The 13,286-nt window shown below is 48.8% G+C and overlaps 1 protein-coding gene across 3 annotated transcripts in view; it reads right to left on the bottom strand.

The window, feature by feature from the left end:
- CEP72 (centrosomal protein 72) overlaps positions 1 to 1,001 on the bottom strand; it is a 57,891-nt gene extending 56,890 nt beyond the window's left edge. The window contains exon 1 of one of the 3 annotated variants that reach the window (XR_001369353.3): positions 684 to 997. Coding sequence is in view for 2 of the 3 variants with exons in the window: in XM_075921558.1 (XP_075777673.1) it covers positions 684 to 744 (61 nt within the window). In the remaining variant the exon portion in view is untranslated. Of the gene's footprint in view, positions 1 to 683 lie in introns of all 3 variants that reach the window. The other 2 variants (XM_075921558.1, XM_006113046.4) reach the window with 2 other exon arrangements.
- Between the last annotated feature and the right edge of the window lie 12,285 nt (positions 1,002 to 13,286).

The following is a 13,286-nucleotide window of genomic DNA, read 5'->3' as shown; positions in this document are numbered from 1 at the left end:
TTTATGATTTTTAGCGTTGTGTGTGCCCGTGAATTAGAAATATTTATCATTGACAAGTGGAACTAAAAACAGTAGGGACTGGCTTCCTTATGCCTATTAGGGAAAATGTTAAACTTCTTGGGGGTATGCTGCTTGGTAGAAGTGCAAAGGGGACCTAAAGCAGATAATACACTTCCATCTGTATTGCTTCCCACCAGGCAGTCTGCAAGGTAACTGAGCCAGGAAGACAGAGGACAAGCCCACAAAGAGCATTCTGTTTCTATTCTCAACTCTAGTGACAGTCACAAGTGGCCAAAGAGGGGTGCCCCTATAAATTGTTTCTTGCAATCAGATCCCATCTATAGCCACTTGTGTACAGAGTATACCCACAGGCAGTAACTCCAAACTCCAGCACTCTCTGGGCCAGCAACATCCCTGATCCGGCAGAACCTTGGATGCTCCTGGACCACAGAACCCGGGAGCCCGAGGGCAGCCACAACAGAGATCGGGCCCTCCCATTGGTCAGAGGTGCTCGGGGCGTGACCACGACACAAGCCCCGCCTATTTGTTTTCTGCCCCGCCGCGATCCGCCGGATTAACGGTTTTAACCGCCAGGGCGAGGCGGAGAGGCGTGTGGGCGGGGCTGACGTCTCCGGGCGCCTGCTACCGCGAGCAGCAGCGCCCGCGGAAGGGGAGTTGCTTACCCAGGTTCTGGTGCCGCAGATTGACTCTCTCCCGAATGGCCTCCTCCGTGACCGCCGCCATCGCGTTCAAACACTGCGCATGCGCGCTGAGATACTGCTGCAGCTCCCCGCCGGAAGCGCCAATAGATACCGCGAGGGGGCGGGGCTTGCGGAGGGGGCGGGGGCTCCGGGCGGCGCCCTCTGCCCGCTCTGAGGCCGGGCGGGAAGCGGCCCCGCAGTCAGTTCGTTGCGGGGCGCAGCCTGTGGCGCGCGGCCGTGCTGCGGATGCCGCGTGGTTGTGCGCCTGCGCGGAGGTGCATTGCGATCGTCGTGCAGCAGCAGCAGCGCCCTCGGCCAGAGCCTTAGCAGGGCCTCCCCTCCACCGAGCTGCTGGCTCTCTGGGCATGGACTGAACTATTCTGTTAGTGGGGGCCGCGGAGCCTGCCCAGTAGCAGCATTGCCCGGCCACGCTATAGAGAAGCTCCACCGCCTTCGTAATGTGCAGCTGGACTGTGCGGATTCGCTGGGACATGGTCTTGGTGTCAGGGATACGCCTTTTGCTAGCCCTGTCAAAATCAATTGAGTTGTCTGAGGCGCAGTCTGCATTTGCACGTTACTGCACAGGAAAATCAGCCCTTGTCACGCTTACTTTCAAGGTGTTTACAATGGTAAGGCAGCTGCTTTTGCAGAAAAACTTGCCAGCTGTCTAAACTTCCCTTCTTGAATTTCCGCAAGAACACTGATGATCTCATGTAAGAAATCAGTGCTTTTTGCGAAAATACTAGGGTGCGCCCGTTCTGGCAAAAGTCCCTTTTGCGCAAAAGGGCCAGTGTAAACAGCTGAGATTTGTTTTGCGCAAAAAAGCCCCGATCGCGAAAATGACGATGGAGGCTTTTTTGCGGAAAAGTGCGCCTAGATTGGCCATGGCTGCTTTTCCGCAAAAAGTGCTCTTCCGGAAAAGCGTCCGTGCCAATCTAGACGCAAAACTTTTCCGTTAAAAGCATTTCCGGAAAATCATGCCAGTCTAGACGTAGCCACCATGTATGGTCCTGGATTGAACCTGCAGTCTCCCAGAAGACTCTTGTTTGCTTCCCTGCTCACCCTAAGCAGCGAAATGTCTTCCATGATTAATACAGCCTTTGGAAATTGAGTGACTATTACTAACAATTAGGCCCCCACACAGTGGTGTTTCCAAGTCACACCTGCCCAGAGTACAGTAGGGTCCTGCACCAATGAAAACCCCTGTTCCTCAGCACCAAGAAATTTCCTGCCCCCATGCATCAAGGAATTCCCTTGCCCTAGAGATGAACTCACCATTGTATGATTCTGTATCTTATGTATGCTCACTCCAGGATAGTGAGTCAATGCTAGGAATGTGAACAATGGAATGTCAATAATGGACCCTCTGTAAGTGTTGCAGATTTGTCTTGACAGAGCTGAACTTTGGCATGCTAGTCTGAACTGATATCACCTGTGGAAAGGCTTCACAAAGCAAGAAAATGGCCCCAAAAGACTTGAGAGGAGTTTTTGCATGACATCCTGAGTCTCACTGCTGCTGAGAGAATTGAAGGAGTGGAGGGACAGTGAGAGGAGGGAGCAGAAAGAAAGCACAGAGTAGCTCTTAACCTAAACATTATGGAGTAGTAAGTGGAAACACTCTAGGTGCAATTTAGCATTTCAGACAGAGCAGCTGTGCAAATGCCTCCCCCACCCCCTGCAGCCGGTGTCCCAAAACTGTTTTCCATACACGTTCCATCACTGCCAACACAATTTGGCCACCACCACCACACTCCACATCTACTCCCTCAATCTCCATCCATGCAGACTCCCACAGGCCCCTCCCTGATGCACTCAACACCCATCCCCATGAGGTTTAGCTCTGATGAACTGCAGGCCCTCTTGCACAGCAAGGCTGCATATGAAACCTAGACATAGAAAAATACATGAGACTCTGTGCTCCTTTCATAGCCCTGGTCTCAGGCTGTTCAAACTCAGCTTCCAGACGCTGAGCTTCAGCAGTCCAGGCCTGAGTGAAGCTTTCACCCCTCCTTTCGCAAATATTATGGAGGGTACAGCGCATGCCAATAGTCATAGAGATGTTGTCATTGTCCAGGTCCAGCTTCCTGTACAATCAACAGCAGCAGGCTTTCAAACACCCAAAAGCATACTCCACAGTCAGCCTGCTATTGAACTGCTCTTTACTGTTGTCAAGGCTCCTTGAGTATGGCTTTATGAGCTATGACACTAAGGGGTAGGCAGGGTTTCCAAGAATCACAATGGTCATTTCCACTTCCCTCACAGTGATCTTCTTGTCTGAGAAGAAAGTCCCCACTTGCTGCTTTCTGAATAGGCCAGTATTCCAAAAGATGCATGCATTATGCATCTTTCTGGGCCAGCCTGCACGAATGTCTGTGAAATGCCCACAGCGATCCACAGGTGCCTGCAGAGCCATGGAGAAATGCCCCTTGCTGTTAATGTACTTGGAGGCTTGCTGGTCTGGTGCCAGAATTGGAATATGTGTGCCATCTATTGCCCCATCACAGTTCAGGAAGCCATCCAAGCAGAGCCATCCACAATTTCATGTACATTGCCTAGAGTCACAGTCTTGCAGAGTAGGATGAGACTGATGGCCCTGCACACTTTCATTAACATGCGTCCAACAATCAACTTTCCCACTTCAAACTGATTGGCAACTGAGCAAAAGATGTCGGGAATACCCAGCTTCCACAGTGTGATCACCGCGTGCTTCTCCAGCAGCACGGCAACTCTCATTCACGTGTCCTTGTGTTGGAGGAAAGCTCAGCACACAATCCTATGAAAGTGGTTTTCCTCGTCCGAAAATTCTGCAGCTATCATTCCAGGCTTGCATGACAATGTGATCCCAACACTCGATGCTTGTTTCCTGAGCCCAAAGGTTGTGTTCCACTGTGCTCAGCACCTCTCTGAATGCCTCCTCATTGTCACTTTGCAACTTCAGGAATAACTTGGCAGAGCTCCCAGCCACTAGCCTCCCTGCCACCAAGCTCCTGGCTGGCAGGGCTTCCAGCTCCAGGATTCTCTGGTCCAAGAACATCTGTGGACCAGAGGGCATGTCTACACTACACGGAATATCGACACTGCCATGGCCAATATTCTGGGATTTGAATTAGTAGGTCTAGTGAAGACATACTAAATCGAACTCAGAGGGCACTCCTGTCAGCACTGATACTCCTGCTTCCTGCAAGGATTAAGGGAAGCTGATAAGAGTATTTGCTCCCATTGACCTCCCACTCTGTGGACAGTTATTTAAGATATGTTGACTCCAATTAACGTAGCTTGAGTTGTGTATCTTAGGTCGACCTTCTGCTCCAGTGTAAACTAGGCCAGAGAATCCTGGTTTAGGTAGTTGCAACCTGTAGTAGCAAAATGAGAAATTCTCCCAAAATAAACATCTAAAACATCTCGGCTGCGTCTAGACTGGCATGATTTTGCGGAAATACTTTTAACGGAAAAGTTTTTCTGTTAAAAGTATTTCCGCAAAAGAGCGTCTAGACATGCTTTTGCGCAAGAAAGCTCCGATGGCCATTTTAGCCATTGGGCTTTCTTGCGCAAAAAATTAAGGTGCCTGTCTACTACATTCAAGCGGCCAGTGTAGATTGCTGGCAAGCTTTTGCGCAAAATCTTGCCAGTCTAGACACACCCCTCTAGTATATTTGGAATGGCTAAAAGAATTGTCAGAATACAACTTGGATGGAGAAAAAAACTTATCATCAACAAAATGAGAAAAAATATACTAAAATTCAGTGTCATATGGATGCATTGATGTAATTGTGCAAAGTATACCTCGTGCATAATGTATTTCTAAACAAAATTAAGATTTTGCAATGAGTCTTTTATTAAATAATAAAGGAAAAGAAAACAGAAGCTAAAAGCAGAAAACAATAATCCTATCTGTTTGCTTTCTTCTGACCATACTAATGTCCTTAAATACAATGGGTTTCATTCTCCATTGGCTTACACTCTACCCTCTACATTTCTTTAATTTTAATGAGATAGTGTCAGGTGTGTATCAGAGCAGAATTTTTCCCTCTGTCTTCCTGCCTTTTGATCTGCTCTTACATTTTTTAACAATCTTGTTCACTAGCCTTTGTAAATGATTTTCCAAAAACATTTGTTCTGTTGACACTAGAAAAAGATAAGCTATCTAAGAAGTAATTAGCCATGGAATATTGCTTATGAGAGACCTATTTTAACTTTGGACTGCATTGATTTTGAACTGGATCAATATGATTCTGACTCAGCATATTTTTCTGATATATGAATTCAGCACAGACGAATGCTTATAAATCTTACTTTGTTTAATACCTCAAGTGAAGTTCAATATTAATAAATTTGAATTTGAGATAGATGAGATTTTGAAATTTTCAAAGTTGCTGCTTGATCACATTTTTTATTTCATTGTAAAAGAAAATCTGTATGTGACCATCTTGAAATGGCTAGCCTTTGCATCAGCACTCCCCTCCATCTCTTTCTAAGCAATGGTGGAAAGTGAAGTTAGACTACTGAAAATGGATTGCCACAACAGCTCTTTTATTCTTTTAGGGTACGTCTAGACTACAGGCTTCCATCGACAGAAGTTTTGTCGACAAAACTTCTGTCGACAAAGAGCATCCAGACTACTTCTGTCGACAAAGAGTATCCTGACCGCGGGACGGTCTGTCGACTGAAGAAGACACCCAGAAGTGCTTCTGGAAGGTCACAGAGGTAGCCTTAAAGCCCAGGCACTGCAGCATGCTCTCTGCAGAGACGCATGCTTAAAGTGATCCTCCTGGACAGCCGGTGCTCTGCTCCTGCTTCTGGCTTGCCTACCTCCTCGAGGGAAAGCAAAGCTGCTGCAGTTTTTTTGGCTCTGGTTGCCCTGCTTTCTCGGACACCACAGCAGTTTATTTTCTGGTTTGTTTATTTGTTTGCTTCTGTGTTTGCTTCTGTGTTTGTTTGTGTGTTTCTTTGGGTTTTGGCTTTTTTGGTTTTTTGTTTCTTTGTTTGTATTTTCGTCTATTTGTTTGTTTGTTTCTTTTGTTCTTTTGTTTGTGTGTTAACTTGGCTTTTTTAGCCATGGAGCCTGAGCTGCCCCTGGGCAGGCGATGGCCCCACACCGTGCTGCTGGAAGCTCTGCTGCATGCTCAGGAGAGCATGATGACCTTGGCGGCGAATTGGATTCTGAGCCCAGCTTTGAGCCCCCCGCTCAGGCTGCAGCCCTGCTGCCCTTGCCCCCCAACTTATTCCTGGAGAAGTGAGTTTGGAGGCTTGACACCAGTTCGGACTGGTGGAACCGGCTAGTACTGCTGCAGTGGGATGACGACCAGTGGCTCCAAAACTTCCCCATGGAAGCTCTGTGTCTGGCTCGTCCCTGCCCTGCAACACCAGGACACCCACTTGCAGCCCGCCATCCCCCTGGAGAAGTGCGTCACCATTGCGCTGTGGAAGCTGGCCACCCCTGACAGCTACCGCTCCGTGGGACATCAATTTGGGGTGGGGAAGTCTACCGTCGGGGCTGTCTTGATGGAGGTAAGGCACTTTTGGAGGACAGTCCAGGGGGGTGGGCGGAGAAGGGGGACGGTCAGGCACAGGGACCAGGGAATGGGGTGAGAGTGGTGGAAGCCTTCCTGGCCTCAGTGCAGGAACCATGGAGAGGTTGCCCGAGGGGGGGACTCTGGGAGCGGAGAGGTGGGAGGGCACCTCTCACCAGCCCATGCAGCTCCTCCCATGTCCCCTTATGTGTGCTCGTGTGTGTCTCTTTCTGCAGGTGGTGACGGCCATCAATTCCAAGCTGCTCCACAGGACCGTCCGCCTCGGAGACCACGTTTGTGACGGGTGGTCAGGCCAGGCACACGATGCCCACATGTTCAGGAATGCGTACCTGTACCGCAGGCTTCAGGCTGGGGCATTCTTCCCAGAGAGGAACCTGGCAGTCGGGGATGTGCAGATGCCTACGTGCAACGTGGCCGATGCAACCTACCCTCTCGTGCCCTGGCTCATGAAGCTCTACACCAGCCACCTGGATGCAAGCAGGGAACTGTTCAACTCCTGCCTCAATAGGGCTCGCTTCCAGGTGGAGTGCGCCTTCGGCTGTCTGAAGAACAGGTTTAGGTGCCTGCTCATGTTGCTGGACATGGGGGAACCCAACATCCCCGATGTGGTTGCAGCATGCTGTGTGCTGCACAACCTGGTGGAGAGGAAAGGAGAGGCCTTCCTCCCTGCATGGGGGACATGGGCTGATGCGGAGGGGAGGCACTTTGAGCAGCCCCAGACAGCTGCCATCCAGCAAGCCTACCAGCTGGGTGGGCTTGCAAATCCGAGAAGCCCTGAGGGAGCAATTCTCCCATAGAGACCAATGAGTTTCCCCAGAGCCTTCCAAATGTAGGATTGCCCCATGCCCCTGGTGCCTTCCTCCCCAAAACCCTTCCTGGCCCCACAGTCACACATTCTACTCCTTCCTCACACACCGAGAACAGAGACAGGTGTGAGTGAAAACATTTCAACTGTTTAATGCACTGTTGATTTTTTTGACAAAATAAAATAAGAAACGTTTTAGTGCAGAGAAAATAAATAACTCTTTTTTTCAGAGAAAATACAAAACTGTTTTGTGCAGAAAAAATAAACTGTTTGTAAACAAAAGAAAGTGCTTCCCTCAGTTACTGTCACTGGTGGGAAGGGGGAATGTCAACCAGGAAGAGGGGAGGGAAGCTCAGGGCTGAGGGGGCTGCCTGGTGGAAGAGCCCCTAGCAGATTGGCTCCAGAGGCCTTCTCGCCTCTGGCTGCATGTGCGGGCTGCCACAGCAGGGGGCTGGGCAGGAGGTGGGGCTGGACCTGGGTCTGGCATGGCAGAGGCTGAGAGGGGAGCAAGGGCTGGGGGGGGCAGGCTGAGGAGGAGGGGCAGGACCAGGCACAGGACCAGGGAAGCCCATGGCCTCCTGGATTACTGCGCAGATGTCCCTGCGCTGCTGGGCGAATTCAGCCAGCAACTGCTGGCGCCACTCGGCCTCTGCCTCCAGCCTCCTCTCCACTGAGTCCTGCATCCTTTGCAGGACTCCAATGTGCTGGCGCACCAGGTCCAGATAGGTGCGCCAGTGCCACTGGGTTCCCTGTGGCCTGTCTGGGTGGTGGGGCAGCTGTGGTGCCCCCCTCCTCGTCAGCTGGTACGGCTGTGGAGGACAAGAGGGAAAAGTCGTCAGTCATGTATGCTCACCCTTTCCTTGAGAGGGCATGCCCTCCTTCTGGTCAGCAGGCAGTGCCTGTCCTAGGGTCAGAGGCTACTCATGTGAGTCTAAGTAAGGCATGGTGTGGCCTGGCCTGCAGCCACGGCCTCCCTGGAGCCCAGGTGTGCAGGCCATCATCCTGCCCCCCCTCACACACACCCAATGGCCGAGCAGCGCAGACTAGTGTCAGGCCACGGTTGGGGTTCCTGCAGAGTACTGAGAGGCCTGCGGCTGTGAGGCAATTCCAGCGTCCCCAACTCATGCCTGCCCCTGACATCACTGTCTGCAGGAGCAGGTGGTGCCTAGCAGCTGTGAGAGTGCAGGGGTATAATGGCCCTCCATGAGGGGGGCCATGGGTGTGCCCCCCTTCCTCCCAGGCTGTGATCAGCATGACATGTCACAGTACTGTACTGTGCACTTTGCTCCCGCCTGCCCTGCCCTTTGTGTGTTGGACCCTCACAGCACTCACCTGATGTTCCCTCCCCAGTGTCCGAAGTTGCCTGGGAGGCCTCCTGCGCCTGGGCGTCTGGCTCCTGGGTGCTCCCTGCACTGTTCTCCTCCACCTCCTCCTCTAGGAACTCCGGGTTCTCAGGCTGCTGTTGCGGCCACTGCTGAGCAGGGATCTCCAGCCAAGACTCCACCAGCTGCTCAGCAGGCAAGGGTTCCCCTGGCCCCAGGATCCTGTCCAGCTCCTCAAAATATGTACAGGTGTGTGCCGTTTCCCCAGAGCAGGAGCTATGCTCACGGGCCCTGTTGTACCCCTGCTTGAGCTCCTTGACTTTGGCCCTGACCTGTAGTGCCGTGCGGGGGTGGTGGCCTTTCCTGGCCAGGCCATCAGCCATTCGACTGTAGATGTCAGCGTTCCTGTGCCTGCTCTGAGGGAGCTGAAGAGCCTCCTCCTCGGCCCACAGCTCCAGGAGGGCTTTCGTTTCTGGCCCTGACCAGGCGGGTGCCCACCGTTTGGTGCCCCTAGCTTCCCGGGGGGATGAGTCCCTGGAAGGGCCAGGGGGGTCTTGGGGAGCTTGTCCCTGGGACATGGCTCACCACACAACAGAGCTCCGCCATCAAGGTCCTCTCTGGAGGTGGCTTGTTGCCAGAGTGCCAATCCTGGGTGCCTGTGCCTTTTAAAGATGGCTGCAGGCAGGAACAATAGTGTTGATAGCTGTGGCAGGAGTGTCCACCAAGGGTTCTTCCTGGAGGCCTTTTCTGTCAACACAACTTCTCCCCTGCGTCCACACCTGCCTTTTGTCATCATAACTATGTTGACAAAGGAGTTATTCCTCGTGGAATGAGGTTTACAGCTGTCGACAAAACTGCTGAGTTATGTCAACGTTATGTTGACATAATTTGACGGCAGTGTGGATGCAGGTATAGTTTTGTCGACAAAACCCTGTAGTCTAGACACACCCTTAAAGACTGCTACCACATTTATTTGACTTACCTCTTTCTCTGTCTTTTCAAAAATAGTTGCCCAAAACCAAAGTAAGGACTTAATCTAGCCCCACTGATGTCAATAGGAGATTTTCTGCTGACTTTAATGGGTATTGGATCAGTTTCTAAATTATGGTTTAGTTCTGTTGTCTGTTGATAAAATCAAGGTAGAGAAGACAGTGCTGAACACTCAGCTTTTTCTCAGCACAAGCAGACAAATAAACTTCTGTATAGGGTTGGATCTTGCTTCTGTTAAATTCAACAGGTGCTGAATTGAGCCTGTAGGGTGAAATGTACACTGAGCTAAGTATCATGAGTAAAACTGAAATAAGCACAGGTAAGTAAGGGTGAAATAACCGTTGGTGCAGCATGTAGGCAGAGACCATGGTCAAGATACAATGGCTTAATGTGTAATTATGTTAAGGCACAAATGAATGTATAACACTCTTTTTCTTTATTTTAAGGAACTCCTGAGACATGGTTTTTTATCTGTGTGTGGAAAGCTAACCTTAGGAGAAAGTAAGAGATGAGGTTGTCAGAGGTATAGTTACAGACAAAAAAATGCTTCCAACCAGCCGCATGCAACAGTATTTTCTCACAGTCAGCTGTTCTGGCGTCAGGCATTTCTCTCACAACTCTCATTATATTCTTTCAGAATTAAGCCCTTATTCAGATAATGCCCTTATCACCCTAGAACACCTACCATTTGAAGACAGATGCCCATGTGTATGTATATATTGACTTTCTCCAGGACTTTGAATACCTGTTATCAGAGGTTTTAAAAGATCTTAGTTATTGTTCTTCCCTTGTCATTGTTCTTGTACGTTTTTTTTTTAAATAGCCCTTTTTATTTATTAACATCTACCTATGCTTTGCATATCTGTAAACTCTTCTTAAACATTTTGGGCCTGATTCTCCTTTCATTTACATTGGTTTTTGTTCCACTATAGGCAGTTATGTTTTCCCTAAGAATTGAAATCAAATTTATGGAGGGGGTTGGAAATTGGACGATTACTAAATTGACAACACTGTATGTAACTAGGTGACACAGGACATTTGGGGAGGAGGGTGCAGGCAAATCCCCTTAACTGAAATGGAGTTACTTCTGCTTTAAGTAGCGCAAGTAGAGGAGAAATCAGGCCTTTTGGCTACCACATCGGTGCTTTAAATGTGACAAAAGATCCAGAAGTCGTTTCACAGGTGCATGTACTGAAGTAAATTTGTGAAACTATGCCTTGCTTGAATATTGGGGCAGTTTGGTTGCTGACTTTCTAAGGAATATTTTGGAGAGGGGCTTTTTCTCTTACTTTTCTCCCATGACTCTGTCTTACATACTAGAAAGCAACTGACCGGCCACCAGCATTACTTAACTCTCCTAGGTAGGATGAGAGAAAACACAGAACATTACACACAAATAAAACAGAAGCACCATTGTTAGGCTTGCTACTTATAGTCTGGATCAGATTCTTTATTCTTTTCTGGCTGGCTTGTGCCACAATGGGCATTGAGCATAGCCCTAAATCAGTTTAACCAGCCATTCCCCAGCTTAGGCCCTAACCAGACTCCCACATGGAGCTGTCCCCATAAATTGAGAAAGATTGATTGGAAAGAAGCTGTCAAGGAAAAATACAGGAACTCCTGCCATAGTGAGCTGTTTACTCTTTCAGAAATATGTACATTCCATTCCATTCTGCAGATGTCAGCGGTGTTAATTAGAATATAATGTTCTCCTGCTTGATAGAACTAGTTTATTACTTTTTTTTAGTTGACATCCCTGGAGCTCTCAATGCCTTTTAAATGGGTTGGTTCTTTTTGGACAATCAGCAGGAATGCCTGCTGCACTTAAAGGCAACATACTTTATAAAGTCTGCATGACCTTAAAATAGGCTTAGAACATAAATCTGAAATCTAAAATAACCAGAAGTGTCTCTTTCCTTATCTTGGAAAAATATGTAGAAATAAATGTTCTTTATCAATTATAATGGTTAGATTGTAGGTAGGACTAGACCAGGGGTGGGCAATAATTTTTGTAGGGGGGGCACTTCACAATTTTCAGAAGTGGTTGCAGGCCAACCCAGAAGGGGCAGGGTTTCAGGTGGAAGGGGCAGGGCCTCGAGCAGAAGGAGCAGGGTTGAGAGCTACCCTGTCTGGAGCTTTGCTTGGGCTGGGATCCCTGCCCCCTGACTTCTGGCCAATGGAAGGGACCTGGAGCAGATGGGAGGCTGCTGGGGACTAGCCTCCTCCAGGAGTTGTCTAGGGTGGATGCTTAGAATTCACATAAAAGGGCTCGCAGCTCCTGGCCCTGCTGCTAAACTGTTGACTGACAAGCGCAAGCCCTTTGAATAGAAGCAGTTGAAAGGGCTCGTGTCTCCCGGGCAGCTCCCAGGCAACACACTAGCAGCAGGGCCACGACTTGCAAGCCTTTTTAAGTGCTTCTATTTAATGGACTCGCATCTTCCCCACAACTAAATGCCGGGTAATGCATTGCCTGGCAGCCAGGGGGAAGATGCAGGCTCTTTAAATACAAGGATTTAAAAGGGCTCTGCATGTCTCTGGCCCCCAGGCAATGTGCTAGGGAGCGGGGCCAATAAATGCAATGCGGGCCGGACCAAAGACCTAGGCTGGCCAGATCTGGCCCATTAAAAGGTTTTTGCCCACCCCTTGACTAGAATGTCCTTGGTGCAAACAACACTCTCAGTGGAGGAATTATGGTTTAATGTTGGATAGTCATACAATATATAGATTTGAAAGGCTCAAAACTGATCTTTTAAAAATGATTTACAGTTACGAACAAACAGATTATACAGCTTTCTAATCAAAGGATGCAGTACTAGAATCTTAGAGATTTAGGGTCAATTCCTCAACTTTTGTACATGAGTGCAGCAAGACAGACAGCCACCACAAGCCCTGGGGCAAAGTGGGGGAGGGAGGGAGTCAGCTCCACAGCCCTGGAAGGAGCAGGGCCTCAGGCAGAAGGGGCAGGGCCAAGGGCAGTCAGCCATTAGTGCTGCCCAGACCATGGCAGCTCCCTCCAAGATCTCAGAGCTTCACAGAGCCGTGCTCTAGCAGCAGTACAAAGGGGCCAGAGCTCTGGCTGCTGCTGATGCTACAGAAGCAGCAGTGGTGGTGGCAGGGAGATCCAGGTCCTTTGAATCTCCAGGCCCTTGGGCAATTGCCCCCTTGACCGCCTCTGTCAGAGGCCTGCTTGATTGTTCAATGGAGTGATTCAAATTAATACCAGCTGAGGTTGGTGCTCACCCTTTGTTTCTCAATTATTCCATAGAAATGTTTGATTCTGGCTGATATCTTCTGTACAGCCATTGGGGTGAAAAGTTGGAGATGAATGAAGAGCCTAGAATAAAATGAAGAACAATGGGATTCTTATGAGAGAACAATATGAAAGCAGTGCCTAATTTTAAAAAGGTGCTGGGGTCAAGCAACTTTTTTACATTCATAACTGATGTAGCAAGCCCAGAGGTGCCGGGATTATGAACTGCCAAGCCTAGAGGTGCCAGGGCTCAGCCCTCGCACAAATTAAGCACTGTATGAAAACTTTACCATAGCTTTAAAATAGTGAAAAATAAACTGTTTAATTTCAGACTTTAGCTCAGAGCATATAATATTTCAGGGAAACATTCATGTAACAGGGAAAATTACAGGAGGGATATCCAACTTTTACTAGTAATATTCACAAGCAGTTTACAAGTGATGTAATGTGTGTCCTCAGGGTGTTCCTCTTTGGAATTTTGCATTTCAAGAGTTCTTGTAGGAACAAACAGAAGCTACTCCTAGGCTGACTTTTTTTGGATGGACATCTGATGTCAAAGCTTTAGTCAGCACAGAAAACAAAACATTACTGAATCTACTATTAACCACAGTCAGTTATGTTGCAATAAGGTGTTAGAAATCAAATATTTGTGGAAAAAGAATGTTTAAAATTGTTAGCAAACACAAT

This window comes from Pelodiscus sinensis, chromosome 2, assembly GCF_049634645.1.
Source record: "Pelodiscus sinensis isolate JC-2024 chromosome 2, ASM4963464v1, whole genome shotgun sequence".
NCBI lineage: Eukaryota > Metazoa > Chordata > Testudines > Trionychidae > Pelodiscus > Pelodiscus sinensis.
Note: the sequence above shows the minus strand (reverse complement) of the source record. Positions and strands in the feature narration are given on the sequence as shown.